This window comes from Abramis brama (assembly GCF_963993115.1).
Source record: "Abramis brama genome assembly, chromosome: 7".
NCBI classification, from domain to species: Eukaryota; Metazoa; Chordata; class Actinopteri; order Cypriniformes; family Leuciscidae; genus Abramis; species Abramis brama.
Genome location: NC_139969.1, coordinates 42,614,354 through 42,638,279, shown reverse-complemented (window position 1 = coordinate 42,638,279; position 23,926 = coordinate 42,614,354). Strand labels below are relative to the sequence as shown.

Below are 23,926 nucleotides of genomic sequence, written 5' to 3'. Positions count from 1 at the left end.
GAATATATTGTAATTTTTGGATGGATTTATTTGGGAGACCAGAGTAGAGTGCATTGCAGTAATCGAGCCTCGACGTAATAAAGGCGTGAATAAGCCTTTCTGCATCTGGCAGCGATAGAAATAGACGTAGTCTAGCAATATTTCTAAGATGGCAAAATGCAGTTTTTGATACCTTTTTTATATGTGCATCGAACATAAGTTCAGGGTAGAAAATAACGCCAAGATTGCGCACTTGAAGAGACGGTGTAACAATGTCATTTACAGTACTGAGCTCAGAAATGTTAAGTTTAAGTAAAGATGTTGAAGTACCGGCGAAAAGGAGTTCTGTTTTTGCCTGGTTAAGCTTAAGAAAATTGTCATGCATCCAGGCTTTTATCTCATCCAAGCAGGTGCTAAGGGCTGTAACTGCAAGATTAGGATTAGGGTGCATGCTGATATAGATCTGCGTATCGTCAGCATAACAATGAAAACCTAACCCAAGCTTACGAATGATGTCACCCAGAGGCAACATATAGATGCTAAATAAGATGGGACCAAGCACAGAACCTTGTGGGACACCCTGCTGAACTAGTGTTGGTAAAGATTTGTTTTCCCCCAAAGACACAAACTGGAAACGATCAGTGAGATAAGATGTAAACCATTCAAAAGCAGTACCAGAGATTCCTAGCCATACAGACAGTCTTTCAAGAAGGACAGCATGAGATATCATGCCGGCACTGTCCACAAACGTCGGCAGTTTGATGATATCAATAAAAAACTCCGTGAACTTAAGATGGAATATTCTCTTCTATATCTCGCCATACTGAGGATCATTGCAGCGGGCAAAGTAGTCCTGTTCAAAAGTCCTGGAGATGCGGAGTCCTTCCTTCGGGATTTTGAGGCTCACTCACAGAAAGACTGACTACACTCGTCTCATTGAACTTGAGAGGTATCAAACTAAAAGAGTTTATCGCGATTTGGTTGTTATTTGTGGCATGAAAGGCATATACATTTATTGAAGTGAGCTACCTGTTTCTCAGGCCGATTAACCTAATTTTGGCCTTCATATTTTTTTTTATTTTTTTTTTTTTTATTATAATGATGTTGGCCATTGTATTATTCTATTTCACATTACTAACGGCTGTGAATCAGCTTGACTCAAATTATTATTTTTGCATGAAAAATGATCTAATATTTGGCTATTTATCACTTCATGTAATTCTTATGAGAAACTTGGCAGACTGTATCTGTATTTTGTTATGTTTTGGCCTAACCGGTTTTTGACTGGTGTGTGTGTGTGTGTGTGTGTGCGTGTGCGTGTGTATGTTGCTCACCCCCACTCCTCCCAACCGTTTTTTTTATGTTTCTGAATAGTCAACATGGGTAAAGGTTTATTTGTCATCCACCTGAACATAAGGAGTTTACCACATAAAATCGATCTTTTAAGGGCCTGGCTTGTCTATAATAAACCTAAAGTTATCACACTGTCTGAGACTTGGTTGAATAATAATATATTAGATGAGGAAATTAAACTGGATGGTTATGTTCTGTATAGAGCTGATAGGGGTACTCGAGGAGGAGGGGTAGCTATTTATGTTTCCTCAACTTTATCATCTGAGTTTATACCTCCTAAGGAAAACCCAGTATACTTTGAATGTCTTTTTGTTAAAATTAGTTTACATGTAAATAAACAGCTAATTATAGGGAACATTTACAGACCTCCAAACTCCCCAACAGAGTCAATACACTGCATAGGCACTACCATAAAATCTATGGGTAACTCAAATGAGATGATTATCCTTGGTGATTTTAACATTAACTGGTTAGATCGGTCATCTTTAAATGATAGAAATTATTTTGAAGGTTTAAATCTGACTCAATTAATTAGAGAACCTACCAGGGTTGACCATAGATCCAAATCTTTGTTGGACTGGATTTTGGTCACCCACTCTAACAGAATTATTGAATCTGGTGTCCTACCCGATTGCTTCAGTGATCATTCCATGGTCTTCTGTGTATGGAAAATCAGATTACCTCGCCTACCACCCAAGGTGATCAGGATAAGACAGAGTAAACATCTTAACACTGACTTTTTTATCCAAGATTTATTAGAAATAAACTGGAATAGGTTCCATCTTATCCCTTTTGTTGAGGATGCTTGGAATTTTTTTTATACGGAAGTTCTCAAAGTAATTGATAAACATGCCCCTTGGATATCAGTAAAGGTTAAGGGTCGACATTTACCATGGATTGATGCTGACTTGATACATCTTTTCAAACAAAGAGATAAGGCATGGGAAAAGTACCGCCTGTCAAAGGACTTAGTAGATCTGGCTGCATATAAACAATTAAGAAATACGTGTACGACTAAAACAAGAAATGCTAAATCGAATTATTATAAAAACTCTCTGTCTAATAACTTCAATAATTCTAAGAATTTCTGGAAAAGTCTTAATTCTTTATTACACAATTCTTCTAAAAGCATTGCTACCAAAATTAAAGTTAATAATGAGGTTATCAGTGATCCTTCCGTAGTTGCCAATGCTTTCAACCAACACTTTTCCTCTATTTGTAGCTCAAAATTTTCTCATTTTCCTTTCTTTGGTTTGGCAGATGAGCCTAACAGTTCCTTTTCATTTGCTACAATATATCCTACTGACGTTCAGCAGGTAATCTATGAACTAAAGTCAGGCAATGGTACAGATCCAGATGGTCTGGAGATTAAGTTTATTAAGCTTGCGTCTCATGTACTGGCATTTCCTTTATCAGATTTATTTAATTTATCTTTATCCACCTCGGTGGTTCCATTAATGTGGAAATCTGCCAGAGTTACACCAATACATAAAGTTGGAGATACACTTGATCTCAACAACTACAGACCTATTTCTATCATTAGTAGTATAGCAAAAGTATTCGAAAAACTAATATTTAAACAATTATTTAAATATATTAATGAATTTTCTATTTTGTCACCAAACCAATCTGGTTTCAGACCAAACTTCTCCACAACTACTGCTCTTCTAAAATTTACCAACGATGTTTTATCTTCCCTAGACAATAACATGTCAACTGGTGCAATATTCATAGATCTTACTAAGGCCTTTGATATGGTAGATCACTATTTGCTTCTTGATAAGTTATATGCGATAGGCCTTTCTAAACAATCTCTACTTTGGTTTAATTCTTATCTACACTGTAGACGTCAGTGTGTCTATGTAAATGGTTATGTATCTCAGTCCTTAATAATGGAGAAAGGTGTTCCTCAAGGCTCTTCTTTAGGGCCTCTTTTATTTTCTTTATTTATTAATGATCTTCCTCTAATTTGCTCAGACTGTTGTATTCATTTATATGCAGATGACACAGTGATTTATTCATCTAATGTGACTGGTTCTAAGATTCAATCCTCATTACAATCTAACTTCAATGCTATTCAACACTGGTTCCAATCTAACCATCTTCTATTGAATAAGAATAAATCATATAGTATATTGTTCCCCACTAGATCAGCTATACGGAAGCAAGATAATAATCTTTCAATTAAATTCTTAGATGATACTCTACTTGTACAAGTTGATGAATTTAAATATCTGGGCCTTTGGCTTGACTCCCAACTTTCCTTTAGGTGTCATATTAATTCTGTAGTAAAAAAGATTAACTATAATTTACGAATATTATATCGTTCTATTAACTGTTTTACTCAATTAATCAGGTTAAGAATTGTGTCACAATTAATATTTCCCATACTAGATTATGCAGATGTTGTCTATCAAAACGCATCCGAAGCAAATTTGAAAGCATTAAATGTTGCTTTCAATAATATATGTAGGTTTGTGTTGAGATGCCCATTTACCACTCACCATTGTGTAATGTATGACTCATTGAATTTATTATCACCAAAAGCCAGAAGACAGTATCACTGGTATCAGGTCATCTTCAAATTTATGTACTATGATTACCCCTCTTACTTGAAGGAATACTTAATTCCATATAGACCCAGTTATAGATTGAGACACACTGAATATCTCTCTTTTACTGTGCCAAACATCTCTAAAGAGAGTGGTAGATGTGCCTTCAATTTTAAAGCCCCCTCAGAATGGAATAGTCTACCTGGGTCTCTAAGATCTGTTACTTCCTTTCGTTCCTTCAAAACATCTCTTTTTGTTTATTTGCAATCAAATTGTAATTGTTTTTCTTGATTTTGGTTTTCTATACCCAATATGTGGGTTGCTTTTTGTCCTTTTTTCTTATTTATGTGTATATATGTGAGTATGGGTTTGGGTGTGAGTCTGAGATATGTATATGTAAATGTTGTCATGCATCCAAACATCACAATGTGTTTTATACATGGATTTGTTTCCAATAATGACTTGTTGGGTCAGGTGAGGTGGGACGAGGGAGAGCTTTTGTGAGTGTGAATGTATATGTGTTGTATTATCTTTGTCTATGTTTCGAGGACCCCCTCGAAAACGAGATGTTTCATCTCAAGGGGTTATCCTCATCAATAAATTTCATAAATTTCATAAAGATATTGTATCAAAAGCAGCCGTGATGTCCAACAATACTAAAATACTACAGGCACCTATATCAGCAGAAATAAGAAGATCATTTGTGACCCGGACGAGAGCAGTCTCAGTACTATGGCCTGATCTAAATCCGGACTGAAATGGTTCTAGGAGATTGTTAATGGACAGGTATTGCTGTAGCTGGCCAGCTACAACTCGTTCCAAGACCTTAGCTAGAAAAGGTAGATGGGCAATAGGCCTATAGTTAGACAAATCCTCCACATCACAACCAGTCTTTTTAGGGACTGGTGTGATGGCAGCTATAGGGCTGTATGGCCATGATAAGGTCTTCTCAATAGTAACCCAGTCTAACTGAGTATTATTATTCCAATGATTGGCCAATTGGGCCATTTCAAAGGATATCTGATAGAGCCGAGGGTCTGGTAATCCCAACCCTCCCTTATCCTGAGATGCACATAATTTATTAAACTTTATCCTGGGCCTTTTCCCATTCCATAGGAAACGTTTAACCATTATGTCATACTGATTAAAGATCAACTGTGGTACTGTAAGTGGTAGCATCATAAGGACGTAGTTAAGTTGAGACGAGACCACCATCTTAATTATATTCACCTTCCCCCATAAAGTTGACTGAATTTTTCCCCATTTGTCCAAATTATTTGTAGCAGTTCCTCTACCAGATTAAGCAGAGGAATCTCTTCTAACTCCCTGCTTATCCTGATACCCAAATATTTTATACCTCTTGGGATCCAGCTAAAGCCAAATTTAGTTACCATACTTGCGTTACATATTCCGGATATAGGCGTAGCTTCCGACTTTTTCCAGTTAATTTTATATCCAGATACTTTAGAATATGATTGAACTGTCCCCATTAAGTGGGGTAAGGACTTATCTGGATCTTTTACCAAGGCCAGAATGTCATCGGCATATAAAAACAATTTGAGTTCTTTATTGCCTCCCTGAGCACCTGGGATGTTTGTATCAGCCCTAATAGCAATGGCCAGTGGTTCCAGTGTGATATTAAACAATAATGGCACCCCTGTCGTGTCCCACTGGTGAGGTCAAAAGATGGGGAAACTATGCCATTAATAATCACGCATGCCTTGGGTGTCTTATATAATATTTGAACCCACTTGATGAAACAGGGCCCAAACCCAAAATTTAACAGCGTTGTTAATAGAAATTCCCAGTGAACCCGATCAAACGCTTTCTCTGCGTCAAGTGAGAGGTCAACAATTGGGTCTGCATTTTTTTTCTGTTTAGACAAATTAGTAATCTTCTCATGTTATCTGTTGACGATCTATTTGATCATAAATCCAACTTGATCAGGATTTATAATGTTGGATAACACCTTCGCTAACCAAGCAAGAATTTTACTAAGGATCTTACAGTCTACATTGATCAAACTTATTGGATGATAATTTGAGGGTTCGGTGGGGTCCCGATCTTTCTTAGGAATCACCGAAATTAGTGCATCGTTAAAAGAGGAGGGTAGAGATCCACTAGTATATGCCTCATTATATACTTCTGTTAAAATGGGTGCAAGTAAGTCTATATACTGCTTATAATATTCAACCGGGAGCCCATCTAACCCTGCTGACTTTCCATTCCGCATAATAGATACAGCTTTTCTGACTTCAAGTTCTGTTATTGGGCCTTCTAACATATTCATCTCCTCTGGGGACAACTTAGGCATTTTGAGCTTGGAGAAAAAACTAAGCAATTCTTCTTGTTTAGGACTAATATCAGCAGTATATAAATCTTTGTAAAACTTCTGTAATACATCATTTATCTCCTTTGTTGATGATACTATTGTGTTTCCTCTCTTAATAGTGGTTATTAACCCTCTGGGGTCTGAGGTGTTTTTGGGGTCCTTGAGATGTTCTGACATGCCCTGACATTTGTGCTTTTTTCAGTTGCTTATAAACAAATTAATGGCAAAGGTGTAAATTCACTCTATATAGCACAAACAGGGCTACCATAATATGTGAGCCACATGTATGTACATGTTTTCATTTTTGAGAGAATAATGTTTATGCATGGTTATTGAAAAAACTAAAAATGAAAGTTTCTGAAATAAGGCCACAAAACACATACTAAATATGTGTCAATAAGACTTTTGACTAATGGATGTCATCGCCTAGAGGCAGGCAGATTTTTATTTTTAAGTATTTAAAAAAAAAAAATGTAGGATACTATGCATCCTGATAAAGTTCCCTTGGCCTTTGGAATTAAAATAGCCCCACATCATCACATAGCCTTCACAATACCTAGAGATTGGCATGGGGTACTTTCCATAAGATCATCTCTCAATGCAAATCAAACTAGCTTTTAGGCTAACTGAAATAAAACCATGCCAATCTCTAGGTATGGTGAAGGCTATGTGATGATGTGGGGCTATTTTAATTCCAAAGGCCAAGGGAACTTTATCAGGATGCATAGTATCCTAAAAATAAAATAAAAAAAAATACTTAAAAATAAAAATCTGCCTGCCTCTATGGGAATTTAACATAGGGGTGTACTAACTTATGCACCATGTATTTTAAGGAAGAACATTTATTTATTTACGATACATTATTCATTCACAAAGAAAATTGGTGTCCTTAAAGGTTGGATTTTTCCTAATTTTTTAAATTAAGGCATTACGTTCAATTTCCAAAATATGATTTTTTATTCCTCTTTTTAGTCAACTTTAGCATGGGTGTATTCACTTATGCATAGCACTGTATATATATATATATATATATATATATATATATATATATATATATATATATATACACACTACCAAATTGGTTCACAGTTGGAAGCATCGCAATTTTTTTTATTTTTCCACAAATTGTGCTTGCAAATTGTATAATATCCAAGGTAAACATGTCTAGTAATTGTGCAGTTAATTCTCTATTGTACAGTAAAAACTTTATAATCTATTCAAAACTAGTCAATGTCTTTCAAAACTAAAGTATACATTTTATCATACGTATTTCAAAGTAAAGGATTCATTAGTTAGTTGATGACTTTATTTTTGACAAAACACATAGGCTACAGTATATATTCCTCATCTCAGTATAGCAATAGAGTTTGCTAAAAGCTGTTCATTCAATACAGCAGTATTTGAAAATCGATAATATTTTGTAAAATTACATTTATATTTGCATTTATGTCAAAACCTAGACACTTTTAAACATCAAAATGACATTTATTAATATGTATTCGTGTCAAAATGACATATAAACAGATTTTCCTATTCAATTTTGCATGGAAACACTTCCAAGACGCTTGCGTGTCGCGTGAAAAATAGGCGTCGGTTCTATTTCTAGCATGCATGCGTTTTAGACGCGCCTCTCACGCAGGCAGTGTGCAAGCTCTAAACTGTTAACATGGGAGCCGAAATAAAAACGGACACGCCACACAGCTGAGATGCTTTACACTGCACACGTGTGCGGTGCATTACGTCTGCGACAAGGTTTTATTCCGTCCTCCACGCGGTGCCAACTCACACCAGGAGCATTTCAGAAGCGGAGTGACTAGATGAGCGAGACCACGTGATTTGCCTGTCCGACGTAGTTTTTCTTGATTTTTGGGTTTCTACCATACAGTCTATGGTTTCTACCAAGGATATTGGTGTGTAATACATTAGGGAGTTTGCACAGGGTGTTTATTTTGAATTTGACAATGATTTTTTTACTTTTATTTTGTATTTCCGGTGCGACTTGGACGCGCGTCCATCAGAAATAGACTAGGCGCCTATATTTAGCGAAGCGGCGCGGAGAGCCGCTTCTGGGAAGCTTCTGAAACGCGCCACGTCGCGGCCGGTGTAAACACAAGCATTGAGAATGGGCGCGATCAGCTCCGGTAGCCGTGTCGCAGCCGTAATGCGCCGCAGATGTGTGCGGTGTAAATGAGGGGTTACGCCACGCATCCAGTGTGTCACCGGCCTTATCCAGCTGATGTGGGCCTTTCACAGGTTTGTATGGATCGCCTCACATTTGCGTTTGAATAGCGCGCTGTCTCCGTGGGCGGAGTCACATTAAAACTTAATTAGCTGAGATGAGAACGACTGACATCTCTGTCTTTACATACATATTACATAAACTGTGAATATTTGTTTTTTATAAAAAGTTTTTTATAAAAATACTTCATTTAAAAGAAGAGAATTCAAGCTTCATGCCTGTGTGTCTGTATGTCTGTTTGACTGAGTATTCGCTGAGTTACAGTTCATTTTCGGACGCGTTTCAGAATTGACTTCACTGACGGAGAGTATAGGCAGAACTCGCATCATGTTTATTTTTCTTTATTTGGCGAAAAGCACAACACTTTATTTTTATTATGAGTATACACAAAAAAAATACACACTAAACAGGATCGATTGATGTACAACACAAGCATATAAGATAAAAATGAATATATATATATATTTTTTTTTTTGCACTGATAAGGAAAAAAACGAGCCTATCGCGCCGGCGCGATAGCCGACCTCAGGGGGTTAAATTAGATGTATTCTTTTGCTTCAACTGTCTGGCAAGCAGTTTACCAGTTTTCTCCCCTTCCTCATAGAAAGTAGTTCCCAATCTAAATAAGGCATATTCCACCTTTTTATTATGAATTTCCTGGAATTCCTCAAATTTTAGTTTACAAATATCTTGATACAATTGGTTTGAAAAACGTTGGGATAATTATTTTTCATAATTTTTAATTTTGTTATCTAATTCCTGTATTCTGTCCCAGTCCTCCCGTTTCCTTTTAGATGCATAACCTATTATCTTCCCTCTAACATATGCCTTACATGCCTCCCATTCAGTTGATCTTTTATCAGTACTACCAGTATTAATTTCGAAGAAAGACTGTAAATCTTCTTTCAATGATGAAGAAGTGAAGAGTTGCAGTGAGGTGTTTAATCTCCATCTGCCTTTTCTATCTTTGTCGCAGTTAATATCAATGCCTAACTTCGCGGCTGCGTGATCGGATAACGCAATAGCATTTATCTTGCAGTGTGTAACATTCTTTGTCATGGTGTTCAAAATCAGAAACATATCAATTCTGGAATGGGATTCATGACAATGTGAATAGAAGGTGTATTCCCTCTCGCAAGGATTCACCAGACGGCAAATATCCACTAATCCATTATCTACACTCATCATGTGAATTGCCGCTCTGTCTTTAGGATATGTTTGGTCTCTAGATTTAATTTTATCTATAAAAGCATCCCAAACTTGATTAAAATCTCCGGCTAATGTTATTTGGGCATCCATATCCCCCAAAGTCTTATTTAATTCATAGAAAAAATTAGGATCCCCTATATTTGGAGCATAGATGTTACATAGCACCACCGCGGTACCATTTAACGTAGCCTGTACACAGACCATTCTCCCCTCATCATCTTTGACCTCACCAGTCAGAATAAAATTTAAATTCTTGTTCACTAATATAGAGACGCCATTCCGTTTGCTGGAAAAGGAGCTATGAAATACGTGTCCAACCCATCCATACTTCAATTTTAGAGCCTCTTCCCCTTTAAAGTGTGTTTCCTGAATAAATGCTAAATCCACTCATTGATGTTTCAAATAAGTCATAACTTTGCCTCTTTTTATAGGACTCCCACAGCCTTTTATGTTCCAAGACATGCATATTATATGATTTCCCACCATAGCGCACTATGTAATATTGACATTAGGAGAAAGGGAGAGAGGAGGAGAAAAAAAAAACACCACTGTGTATTTATACTTATATAGACATTGTTGCCTAGCCAATAAAATAATGAATTCTTAGTAGTAAACTTTGTCATGAAAAATTCACAAAAAACAACACAAACACCTTTAAGTAACTTAAAATGCTCCCTCAAAACACAAACTGGGAGCTCCGACCGGTCTCTGGTCTTTAGGCCAAAACATGAAAACAACAAAAGTGTTGCAAATATAACATGCAACAACAGAACATAACTCCTATTTGTCCGTGGGGCACCCCATATGCAGCTGGTTATGTCACTGACCAGCTGCACGCTGCTCAGGCAGCATACCATCTAAAGCTCAAAACCCACTTGTGTTTGATTTCCACCCATGGTTGACTTTTATATATTCCTTGTCGTCCATAAGCCACTGTCGACATACCTATTTATGTCTCATCTTTGCGCAATGTGCTGATGAAGCGTTCCGCTTCCTCAGTGCTGGTGAAACTATGATTTCTACCTTTCCTATTAAATCTCAGTGTAGCGGGGAAAGCAAGCGTGTATCTTATATTTAGCTGTTGAAGCGCTTTCTTGGCAGGCAGGAACATCTTTCTTTTTTCAGCCAGTGCCCTCATCATCGGGAAACACGGACAGTCTAATATCCTCCCACATAATTCCATGACACTCCCGCGTGGCCTGTAGCCATTTTTACATAGTCTTTTATATTTTGTCTAAAGGTTTGATAAACTGTCTCCACAAAAAAAAAAAAAAAAAATTCAGACTGTTATTTCATATGTCAGGCTTTACAGGGATAAGTTCATGTTCATGATGGGGAATCACTATAGAGTAATGTAGATACAGACATTTTTCAGATGAGCACAAAACATAAAAAAATATATTAAAAGACTTACAGAGCTCTTCTGGAGGTTTTGATGACTGCCGATAATCTAATGAGACACTCGTCTGATTTCTTGAATTTCTGAAGCTCAAACTCCTCCAGCTCCTCCTCTGATGTCAACAACACAAAGGCTAAAGCAGACCACTGGGCAGGTGAAAGGTCACCAGATGAGAGACTTCCTTTGCTAAGGTGGGTCTGAATCTCTTTCACCAGAGTTTGGTCGTTCAGTTCATTCAGACAGTAGAACAGATTGATGGATCTCTCTGCAGGAAGATCATCTTCTAATTTCTGCTTGATGTACTGAACTATTTCCTTGTTTCTCTGGTCATTTCCATCTTGCTGTGTCAACAGACCTCGTAAGAGTCGTCGATTGGACTGGAGTGACAGACCGAGGAGGAAGCGAAGGAAAAGGTCCAGGTGTCCATTGTCACTCTCGAGCGCCTTGTCCACTGCAGTCTTGAGTAAATCAATCATGGTTTCATTTCTGTTTTCCTGTTCTGTAGACTCATGATCAAACACACTTGTCTTGTTGATGTCCAGAAACAGATGTGCATAAAGGGCTGCAATAAACTCTTGAATGCTCAAGTGAACAAAGCAGTACATGGTACCAAGAACGATCCCTGTTTCCTCCTTAAAGATCTGGGTACACATGCCTGAGTACACTGATGCCTTATAGACGTCAATACCACAGGCTTCCAGGTCTGTGTCATAGAAGATCAGGTTGCTGCTTTCCAGCTGATGAAACGCCAGTTTCCCCAGTGAAAGGATGGTGTCTTTATCCCAGGAAACATCTGGTGTGTATTCTCCATCATACTTTCGGCGGCTCTGCTGGATCTGAAAGTGGAGAAAGTGTGTGTACATTTGTGTCAGAGTCTTGGGAGTGTCTTCAGTGTTTGATTCCTGCAGTGTTTTAGAGATCTCATCAGCCTGAGTGTTTTTCACATCATTATTTCTTTTCTCCTCCAGAATGTTCTGGAGAACCGTGGCTGAAATCCAGCAGAAGACTGGGATGTGGCACATGATAAAGAGACTCTTTGATTGTTTAATGTGATCTAGGATTGTGTTGGCCTGATTCTGATCTGTGAATCTTTTTTTGAAGTACTCTTGCTTCTGTGCATCACTGAATCCTCGTATCTCTGTCAGCCGGTCGATACAGTCAGGAGGAATCTTACTGGCAGCTGCTGGTCTGGTGGTGATCCAGATGAGAGCAGAAGGAAGCAGATTTCCCTTCATGAGGTTCGTTAGGAGAACATCCAGAGAGGCTGGTGACGATACATCACGCCACGTCTCATTACAATCAAACTTCAGAGGAAGGCGACATTCGTCCAGTCCATCAAGGATGAACAGCACTTTGAATTGATTCCTTCTTGTAAAGTTCAGTCCTTTTGTCTCTGGGAAAAATCGAGTTACAAGGTTCATCAAACTCAGTTTTTCTTTCTCCATTAAGTTCATCTCTCTGAATGGAAGAGGAAATATGAAGCTGATATCTTGATTTTCTTTTCCTTCAGCCCAGTCCAGAACAAACTTTTGCACAGAGACTGATTTCCCGATGCCAGCAACTCCTTTTGTCAGTACAGTTCGGATCTCCTTGTCTTGTTCAGGAGCTTCAAACAAATTTGTGCATTCAACCTGTATCTCTTGTGCTTCATGACGCCTGGAAGCAACTTCAATCTGTCTCACCTCATGTTCAGTATTGACCTGTTCACTGCCACCCTGAGTGATATAGAGATCTGTGTAGATGTTATTCAGAAGTGTGGAGTCACCTTGCTTCGCAATTCCTTCAAACACACATTGATACTTCTTCTTTAGGCCACATTTCAGCTGATGAATGAAGAACAGCTCATCTAAACACAGGAACAGAACATAGATAGTTTTAGTCTTCATTTTCTCTCCTACATTTATAAGAGACAATCAGACAGATGATCATGAGTCTCTTACCTTCTAGAGCATCAGCAGCTTCATCTTGCTTCATCTCTCTCAGGTAATGTAGTGTGAGATCAAGAGCTGATTCTTTGATACTGCATCTGTTCTCAATAAAGTCCTTCACAAAGTGTTGTGTGTTCTCATTTTGCAATATTTTCTTAAACTTCTCCAGCTCATTTTTCAGAAATGTGATTATTTTGCTCTCAAGATCCTACAAACAAAAGTAAGAAAAAAGAAACAATTTAAACCAAATTGTACATCTACATTTGGTCAACACAATTTATTCAATAACTATAATATCTATAAAAAAGAATCCAGTTAAAAGACTAACATGTTAAGCTGATATTTTTAACAAATAGAAAAATGAAAAATATAGAAGTGCTTCAAAGGAACAATTGTGATCTGGAGGAATTACATTAAATTTGTTATATGTTTGCTAACATATTTTTTTGATGTAAATATTAAACATTTATAAAAATGTGTTTTCCTACGTGGAATATCCCTAGAAGATTTTCTTTGAAATTCTCCTGTTTGAATCTCTTCCTGTGAGTCTGAACGTCTGAGTCTAATGTCTCACATTGAAGCCTGTAATCAAATAAATAAAATAAATACAGATTTTCTGGGCAACATTATCACAGAAAGAGAAAAAAGCATTAGCTGTGAATACTCTGATACATATTTATCAGATCAAATATTTATCAGAGTATTCAATGATAAATATCATGATAAATGAATCAATGATAAATAATGATAAATATTGGATCTAAAAATGTTTTATGATTGGTTTTCGCTGATACACTTTTTAAACAGTCAACGTGTGACAAAAAAATTGAAACTCATGAAATACCTTTTATTAGATGATGGTGTTTTCTCACTGAAGTTTGGTACTAATCCTTTAGACCGATCACTCTTCAGAGACACAGAGCTGGACACATGTGAGCCTGATCTTAAACTGATGACACAAAGAACAGAGAGAAAACACTTTAGTAAAGGAGATACTTTAGTCTCATTTGAAAAGGTTTAATGTTGCAAATAGTAATTAAATGCAGTATAGCTGTGTATTTGTTCATTTATAACTACGGTTTGATGGATAAATATATACATGTTTAGTTTCATGATCTGTTTTGCATAGTGAATTTGTGTCTCCTTGTGGCTGCCTGTTCAGTTGTGTGACTGGAATGAGTTTCATAACATTCCCAGGAATTGAGTTTTATTGTGAATTATTGTTTTATTCGGTCAAATTCAATCACATACACCACCTTTGGGCAAATAATAAAACAATATAATGTAATATAAACACACAAAATACCTTTTATTAGATGATGGTGTTTTCTCACTGAAGTTTGGTAACTCTCCATGTTTAGACCGATCACTCTTCAGAGACACAGAGCTGGACACATGTGAGCCTGATCTTACACTGATGACACAAAGAACAGAGAGAAAACACTTTAGTAAAGGAGGATCAACTGTGTCTAAAAAACATCTGTGTCTTTATCTAATCTTCCACAGAAATACACACACTCACACAATTTACAGTTTTTAGTTAAGTACTATTTTATTTTACTAGCTCACATTATTATAACGATTTCTTTAATATACATTAGAGAGATTAAATATGTTTAAAAATACTTCACTCTAAATTAAGAGACCATGTCAAGTTTTTATTTATTGACAGAAAAGTGTATAATTGTTTACTAAGTGTATAGTTTTTTACTAATGTCTATCAATAATTTTATGATCTAAAAACCAAAGTAATCTATTTGGATTAATTCAGCGTATAGAAGGTTATTAACAAATTATTAACTGTGATATTGTCTATAGAGCAAACAGGGCTTGTCAGAGTTAATTTAAGAAGTTAAAAATTGAAGTTGTCCAAAGCATGTGCAAATATAAAACAATGCTTAAAGTTTAGTTATTTGATAGGGAAACACAAAGTCCAGTCGAGTTTAAACTGATGAAAACAGACGCAGTCTTACCTGTGTTTCTCTGAGAGACTCATCTGAGAGAGGGAGTCCTTTCCTCTTTCCTCTGACATACTGCAGCTAAACTGACACTGAAAACTGATCAGCACTGCTTTCTGAAAACACTCAATCCTTCAGAATCACCTGGAAATTACACCATTTTACACAGATGAAGAACATCTTATTTAAGGCAATAATGAAGAACGCTGAGTTATCATCAACAACAGCAACAGCAAAAACAATCTATAAAATAAAGTGAGTTACAGACAAATATATTGCCATGTAAAATAACCGAATGGTCTTAATCATTTCTGATTGTTTAATGAGTTTAACTGACTCTAAATATTAATTCATTGGGGAAAAGCAATTGTTTAAAACTATGAGTGGGAAAATTGAAGCTGATTTGTTATATTCTCTATTATAGTTTGATATAATTTTACAATCATATTTACCCAATCTTTATTAATTGTTGAATCATTTGTCATTGGATCATTCCTTCAAGTTCACAATGATGATTGATTTCATTACTTTTAAATGACAAAAAATACTTTCGATTTCACATCACAAAAACAACAGCCTAAAACGGAAGAGGAAATGGGAGAAAACTTTCAGAAACATATTTGTTTTCAATAAACCTTTCTCACTAAAACTTTTTGTGTTTTAACTTCAAAAGATTGCAATTTCTGGCAGAATCTTCGTCTGTTCGGAGTAGCAGAAGGGCATTTAAATCTCGCTTAATATACAATATGAAGTTCCTAATACTTACAAATGACTGTAATGGAGAATGTATTAAACTTACTTGCAGTCTTGTCCACTAAGAAGAGAATTTATAAGTATTTTAAACTCAGTAACGCTTGTTGTCAGTCCACGCGCGTCGTTCTCAGAATCTCTTGCTGGTCTCGATGGATTGTGGATTAAACACATAAATGGCCGTGTTATTAGATTTGGTAGGCATTGTGCTAAATTGATATCTGTAGAAATATTTTCTGGATCACTGATCAGATCAAATCCAGTGAGCAACAGGTTTAGGTGTCTACAGGTGTGGTTCCTTTTGTTTTCCTCTTCTTCGTGTGTTTTACAGGAGGGTTTGGAACAGCTGAACAGTTGCACACCGACACCTACTGCACTGGAGCGGGATATTATACCACATATATCTCTAAATCCTGTTTAAAACCTCTTAAATAGACATTGCAACAGTGCATCTGTTATATTCCCTGTTTCTGGACAATTATCTAAGATGCTGGATATTGTAAATGACTGACATCCTGAGGTTTGTATTATACATTCAGTCCTTTTGTTTTGTATTAGGACATACTATTAATTTTCTAGTTTCTGCTCCCCGACACTTATCACATAAACATGTATTATGAAGAATCTTTTCCTGTTTTTTTAAAGGGAATTGCATTGCCTTTATGCCCTTGGCAGCCTGTCCTCTGTCCACGAAAATTTTCCCATAATCCCATTATTATCCCATAATTATCAAATATTTATCCCATAATCAGGGCCACACAGAATCTTCGGACTTTTTTTGTGATTTCTGTGCAGAATTTTTGGAAAAATCTGCAGAATTATGTGGAATGGCTTTAAATTGTCAGGATTACACCCTCAATCAGTCCTCAATCACCGTCATCATTCACTCCGCCCACTCGTTCACTATCACCCAAGTTTTAATCACCACCACCTGGATTCCATCACCAGCTCACCCTTCATAAACTGCAGTCCTCGTCTGGTCTTGTCTCTACATGGACACACAGACTCACCTCTCGTATCCTGACACTTACCTGAATCCCCGACCTTCTTCAGCCTGCTGCTGTACGCTTCTGATCCTAGTCATCATCACCTGCAAGAGAGATATTGTTATTCTACAGCTAAGTCATCATAAACTGTCTATAATCTGCTTACTCACCGTTATCTCTGGAACCGATCCATTCTGCTGAATAAATTACATTAAATACTTACCTTCCTGTTTGCTTCTTGTCTGAAACCTGACAGAAGACCAGACCAAAGGTGCAGAATCCTTCGGATTCCGGAGAAGATCATCCACCGGCGAATCCATCTGCCGCCCCCACAACCAGCCCACAAACCGCATCACTATCTTCACTTCCGCGTTCATCGGCTACTTCGTTCACTGTCTCTCCCAGTCCCATGACCAGCAACATTCACCGGTGAGGCGGAGGACTGCAGTGGGTTCCTTCTACAGGTATCGCTCTATTTCGCTATGCAACAACATCAATTTACCAACGATTCAGCCCGTGTTGCATTCATCATCTCCCTCTTGTCCGGAAGAGCACTCCACTGGGCGCAATCTCTATGGAATTCCAATTCCGATGCAGTTAAGTCAACTGATCGATTCATTCAACACTTTAAATAAGTTTTTGGCCAAGCAGCAGCTGATCTCTCCGTTCATGACCAGCTCTTCAATCTTCGACAAGGAAAATCTTCCGTGAGTGATTATGCTCTTCAGTTCCGTACTCTGGCGGCATCTAGTGGTTGGAACAAATCAGCGTTGATTACAGCTTTCCGTCATGGTCTTAATCCCAATATTCGACAACTACTTGTGGTCTACGATGACAGCATGAGTATTGAAAATCTTATCCAAAAGACCATCCGCGTTTCTCAGTGCTTATTTGCCTGCGATCTATCTGAACCCACTGTAAGTCTTCTGCCCTCGGTTCCATCAAGCACTCCTCCAGCACCCGAGCCCATGGAGATTGGCTCCTCTCATCTGCCTACTTCTGAACGCCAAAGACGGATACTTCATCATCTATGCCTATATTGTGCTTCAGATAAACATCTCCTCAGCACCTCTCCAGTTCTACCTCCTCACCCAGTGGTAAGCTCCATTCAAGTTCATCCTAAAATTGAAATGTTGAATCGTACTACTGTGCATCTCCTGACCTCCCGTGTCTCTGTCTCAGCACAAGCCCTCATCGACTCTGGCTCTGCGAGGAACTTCATTTCCACAACGCTTCTCCAATAATAGAATCTCCGTAAACGTCGTAGTCAGCAAGATCTTCAAATTCACACCATCCAGGGTAAACCGCTGGGCAGAGGTCACATCCGGTATCATACTCCTACGTTAACTCTTCGCATTGGATGTCTGCATTCTGAGGAGATCTCTTTTATGGTGCTGGAGGAGTCCACCGTTGAGCTCATCCTGGGATGCCCGTGGCTGGTACAACATCAACCGACCCTCCACTGGAAATCCAGTGAGATCCTGCACTGGGGAGATAATTGTCACTCATCTTGCCTATCTTCAATCAAGAAAAGTTCTTCTTCGTCTTCATCATCGCCCTCTCAGTCAAGATCCAAGGTTCCTGTTTATTCCACCTCCGTCGAGAGTCCTGAGGTTCTACAAGAGGTAGAAATTCCAGTGGAGTACCGGGCGTTCCAGGATGTGTTCAGCAAGAAGCTGGTGACCAAGCTACCACCTCATCGGCCATGGGACTGTGCTATCGACTTGCTACCTGGAGCAACTCTACCTAAAGGACGTGTTTATCCCCTGTCCCCTGTCCCCTGGAACAGCTGCGCGGAGCCCGTATCTTCTCTAAACTTGATCTCAGGAGTGCCTATAACCTCATCCGTATTCGTCATGGAGATGAATGGAAGACGGCGTTTGTGACCCCATCAGGCCACTACGAATATCAGGTTATGCCCTTCGGGCTTTCCAACGCTCCCGCTGTCTTCCAGGGGTATATGAATAAGATCTTTCGTGAACACATCAATCGTTTTGTCATAGTGAACATCGACGACATCCTCATCTACTCATCTACCCTCTCAGAACATCAACATGTCATCAAGGTACTGGAAACATTGAGAAAACATCAACTGTACTTGAAACTTGAAAAATGTGAGTTCCACACCACCACCGTTCAATTCCTGGGCTACATCATCGACCAACATGGCATCCAGATGGACCAGAGGAAGGTGGAAACCATTCAGAACTGGGCAATACCATCATCCGTTAAAGAACTTCAAAGATTCCTTGGTTTCGCTAATTTCTATCGAAGATTCATCAATAACTACAGCTCCATCAGTGCACCCGTTGCCCGTTGGGCCCTCTTCTTCACTCGATTTGACTTTATAGTCATCTACCGACCTGGGAGTAGGAACTGCAGAGCAGATGCTCTCTCCCGTCTCTATCATCCTTCCATTGACAATCAGACTCCGGAACCCATTCTCCCTCCAGCCATAATCCTAAGCCCCATCCTCTGGGATATCGATGAGCAGATCGCCCAGGAGAACCATCGCCATCCTGCTCCGCCGGGAGGTCCAGAAGGGCTCACCTACGTTCCTCAACATCTGCGTACTGCCCTTCTGGACTCGGCTCATACAGCTCCGGGCTCTGGACATCCAGGTAGCAAGCGTACCCTCTCGCTCCTCAATCAATGGTACTGGTGGCCGTCCATCTCCAGGGACGTTTCCCGTTACATCAAGGGATGCTCAGTCTGCGCCATCACCAACACTCCCCGTAAACTACCTGAAGGCAAACTTGTACTACTACCCTACTACTACTATTCCCAGACGTCCATGGTCTCATATTGGTGTGGATTTTATGACCGATCTTCCCCTCTCCAAAGGAAACACTTGTACTTGTCGTAGTCGACAGATTTTCCAAGGTATGTAAACTTATACCCCTACCTGGTCTTCCCACAGCTCTTGGTACTGCTGAAGCTGTATTCCACCATGTCTTTCGTAATTTCGTAATTCCTGAAGATATAGTTTCTGATCGAGGACCTCAATTCATCTCACGTGTCTGGCATGCCTTCAAACTCCTTGGAGTTACCGTCAGTTTATCTGGATATCACCCACAGACCAACGGCCAAACTGAGCGGAAGATCCAAGAGACCGGACGCTACCTGAGGACCTACTGCCACCAGTACCAAGACAGCTGGAACCGATACCTCCCCTGGGCGGAATACGCCCAGAACTCCCTCAGACAGAACACCACCGGGCTCACCCCCTTCCAGTGTATCCTCGGATATCAACCTCCTCTCTTCCCTTGGTCGGGTGAGCCCTCGGAGGTTCCAGCTGTCGATTTCTGGTTCCATCAGAGCGAGGGGGTATGGGACTCAGCTCATGTGCACCTCCAACAGGCAGTGCGAAGGCATAAGGATCAAGTGGACCGTCGGCGAAGTGATACTCCTCGGTACCAGCCAGGACAGAAGGTGTGGCTTTCGACGCGGGACATAAGCTTCCGCCTGCCTTGCCGTAAGCTGAGTCCTCGATACATCGGACCTTTCACCATTCAGAGACAGTTGAACGAAGTCACCTACAGACTCAACCTTCCACCTCACTATTGGATTGCACCTTCTTTTCATGTCTCTCTCCTTAAACCTTTCACTGATCCAGTAACTCCTATCCCTACAGATGTGTCTACAGAAGATGTACCTCCTCCTCCCGTTCCTGTGGAAGAAGAGCCCATCTACCGAGTTCGCTCCATCATGGACTCCCGGTGGCGAGGTCCCCGTTTGGAGTACTTGGTTGACTGGGAGGACTATGGACCTGAAGAACGTTCTTGGGTACTCCGTGACGACATCTTAGACCCTGCTCTACTCACTCAATTCCACATCGACCATCCTGACCGTCCAGCTCCCAGGGGTCATGGTAGACCTCGCCGCCGGCAACGTCCCTCTTCTTCCCAGCCGTCAAGAGCCGCCTCGGAAGGGGGGGGGGGGGGGTAGGGTACTGTCAGGATTACACCCTCAATAAGTCCTCAATCACGTCATAAATTACATTAAATACTTACCTTCCTGTTTGCTTCTTGTCTGAAACCTGACATAAATGTGTTTAACGGATCTTAGAGTATTGGAACTGAAAACATAACAAAATAAAATATAAAATCTTCACTTAATTTTTATTAAAGGTTTACAATTCAAATACAAATAGAACAACTTTTTAAAACAAAACTAGATCTCTCTTATCGTCAATCTACTAAACATCTGAGAAAATATTACTTTTAGCAATTGTATTGTACACAAATCATTAAATAAACAATTGCATATCATTCAACAATAGAGCTAAATAAATACCAACCCAAGTAAATAAAGTAATTAACTACTTTTAATAGCTATAAATTACTTTTAAATAAATAAATACCGGTGTGACAATCAATTACAGAACAGTTCAATAAATACATAAATACATAATATATTTAAATAAAATAGTAATTTACTATCAGTAGTGATTTAGCATAAGAAAAAGTCATTTGACATCAGAAAAACTACTGAATGTGTGTGGAGTTTGGAGAATATTTTGAGTCTCTGCTGTTGAATTTGTCAATCAGCATCATTTTAACATTGTCCTGGGTTAGGCTGCGTCTGTGCTGTGTTAGAAGTGTAGAATAGTGGGGGACACGTCTCTCCACATCCACTGAAGTAGTGGGCAGATGCAGGTACAGTGCAGCCAGTGGGGCAAGTGTTGGCGTTCGATCTTCTCTTGAACCTCTCCACTCCACTGCACTAACCTCACCTGCACCACTCGTGTCCATACAGGTGTAGCGATGCCACTCCTCTGCAGATACCTTGCTCAAAGCAGGGACAACTTGGACATCATTCTTAATATCATGTTTTAAACCAGATACCTTGGCTGGATCAAATATTGGGAGGGATTTAACCCTCTGGGGTCTGAGGTGTTTTCTGGGTCCTGGAGGTGTTCTGACATGCTCTGACATTTGTGTTTATTTCTGTTACTTGTGACATTTTCATGGCTAAAGTCTGATTACACTGTATTCAGCACAAACTCTGCTACAATAATATATCAGCAGCATGTATGTAAAAGTTTGTAGTTTTGAGATAATGACATTTATGCGTGGTTTGTGAAAATACAAAAACAATGTCACTGAAATAAGGTCATGAAACCCCTACTGATTATTTCTTCACAAGACTTTTGAAAATTGTAAATTGTATCACATAGCCTAGAATATTTGCTCCAAAACTATGTGAAAATCATCCTGACTGCTCATTCAGAGAAGACAATATATTGATTTAAAATTTCTAAGACGTGTTTTGTGTGAGGAAGGGGCGGATCACCTCATTAATATGTAAGCTTTTCACACCTGAGAAAGACAAAGACACTCCCTAATGGCCCTATTTTAGGAGCTATCGGGCCCTATCATTCTGAGCAACCTTGCACAAAGAATGAGGAGATTTAAAAAAGAATGGCTTTTTGATTGTTTGGATTTATTTACAACACAACATAATCCAAAGATACACAACAAATGACAAAAAAGCACACTATTGAAAACAATCATCCAAAGACAGAGACCTTTGTGCCATTCCTAAAAACATTGTACATACCTTTCATTTCCAAGGTGTTTGATTTTCACTTTACCATGTTCATATACAGAGACTCATGTGAATGTTGAAGTCAGCAGGACTCAGTGGCATATATATATATTCAATGTAAATGATGATAATCGTAATTAATAATCGCAATTACAATTTCAAGGGAATAATCGACAATTATGATTTTTGTCATAATCGTGCAGCCCTAGTGTTCGTATTGGGTTAATAGTTCTGGCGACAGATATTTAGCTACAATCGTTTTAAATATACAAAAGTAACAGTCAGTGTCATATAGCGATCACAATAGATCTGCATTTAAAAAAAATAAAAAACATACCTTTCTGAAACGTCCTTTAACAGCCGTTCTTGAACAGGTTCTGCTCAAACTGGTATGGCAATATTAACACCGTTGTTTACTTTAGCACAAACTACCGGTAAGGGTAAGGGGCGTTTCCGAAACAACGTGAACTTGGCGGTTAGCGAATCACAACACACTGGGCCAGCTAACCAATCTGAGCCCATTGCGTATTTTTGAGGGCGGGGCTTCATAGAACCCGGAATCATCAGAACGTTTTTACAAGGAGGGACAGAGCAGTGTAGAATAATGGTTAAATATGTGAAAAATAATGCGAATTTTTAAAAACGAAGCATGAACACATGTTACAGTGAACCCCACAAACACAATCAAGCCTTCGAAAAAAAGCGTTTTACCACCCCTTTAACATGTACGGCAAAAAGCACAAATCTGCTGTGCCCATAAACATCTGTTGCATATCAGACGTGGACCAATTAAAATCGAGATATTACTGGACATTTGCGCAGCTAACGTTATTAACGTTACACCACAGCTAGTGATCACAGAGTTTCAAGCTCGATTTTAATTAAAAATTAGAAACTTTGCAAACTGAAGGCCCGTAAAGACGAGTTTTACAAAGCTGTGATCGACGTATTCACGAGGAAAGAGCGGCGGATGGATTTTATGTACAAATAATCTACCGATTGGTGAGTCAAAAACTATTAGGCTTAATATTGAATTGATAAATGCGGTTGAATTAATGCAAGCCATTTGCCTTCATATTCAATTGAGCAGTGTGTGATTTTACTTTTGCTGACTGATAAACATAATTGGCCGCTGTGCAACAATTAAGGATTAAGAATGGTTGCATTCTGATGCTGGAGTGGACACCCAGCAAACACAGAACGTTGGCACAACGTAGCCAACCTTCTAACAATGTTTTAACAACATGGCCAAAAGGTTGCTATAACTACGTTGTGTGGTGAAGGTTGTTACAGCGTTGTCACAATGTTGACGTTAAACCATCGTTCAGGGCCATTGCTTAAGGTTGTGCCTAGGGTGTCTTGACAACCACTGGACTACATGTACTCGTCACTGCCCTGAAACGGGAAAATCAGCCTTTTAAATTCCAACCACCTGTTGGGCTCATTGTGTTCTCATTCATCATCGAGCAAGGATACGTGAGTATTGCATTTAGCCTACCTCAGCTATCAAACACAATCTACAACTTTAATTTCTAATGTGATTAATGTAGCATCACTCGCACTGTTTAGTTTTTCGTTAGATTTTTCCGCTATTTAGTCTCATTCGTTTCTTTGCTCCTCCGGATTTGTGTTTCCCTGGTGACACCTGCTTTCGGCTAATCTGCCATACAGACCCGGTTTTGGTTTCGTTT

At 38.9% G+C, this 23,926-nt stretch overlaps 2 protein-coding genes across 3 annotated transcripts in view; both read right to left on the bottom strand.

Moving 5' to 3' along the window:
* LOC311087311 (uncharacterized protein) overlaps positions 1 to 23,926 on the bottom strand; it is a 595,635-nt gene that overhangs the window by 339,529 nt on the left and 232,180 nt on the right. The gene's annotated exons all lie outside the window — the stretch shown is intronic.
* The window catches only part of LOC311087319 (protein NLRC3-like), a 143,318-nt gene continuing 127,603 nt past the window's right edge, over positions 8,212 to 23,926 (bottom strand). Inside the window, exons 1-7 of one of the 2 annotated variants that reach the window (XM_084120644.1) lie at positions 15,749 to 16,021; positions 14,965 to 15,093; positions 14,298 to 14,405; positions 13,836 to 13,940; positions 13,480 to 13,573; positions 13,004 to 13,199; positions 8,212 to 12,909 (exon numbers count right to left, since the gene is read on the bottom strand). In XM_084120644.1, the coding sequence (XP_083976770.1) occupies positions 11,075 to 12,909; positions 13,004 to 13,199; positions 13,480 to 13,573; positions 13,836 to 13,940; positions 14,298 to 14,405; positions 14,965 to 15,023 (2,397 nt within the window). In that variant the 5' untranslated portion in view covers positions 15,024 to 15,093; positions 15,749 to 16,021 and the 3' untranslated portion in view covers positions 8,212 to 11,074. Of the gene's footprint in view, positions 12,910 to 13,003; positions 13,200 to 13,479; positions 13,574 to 13,835; positions 13,941 to 14,297; positions 14,406 to 14,964; positions 15,094 to 15,748; positions 16,022 to 23,926 lie in introns of those variants that run through there. The other variant, XM_084120645.1, reaches the window with a different exon arrangement.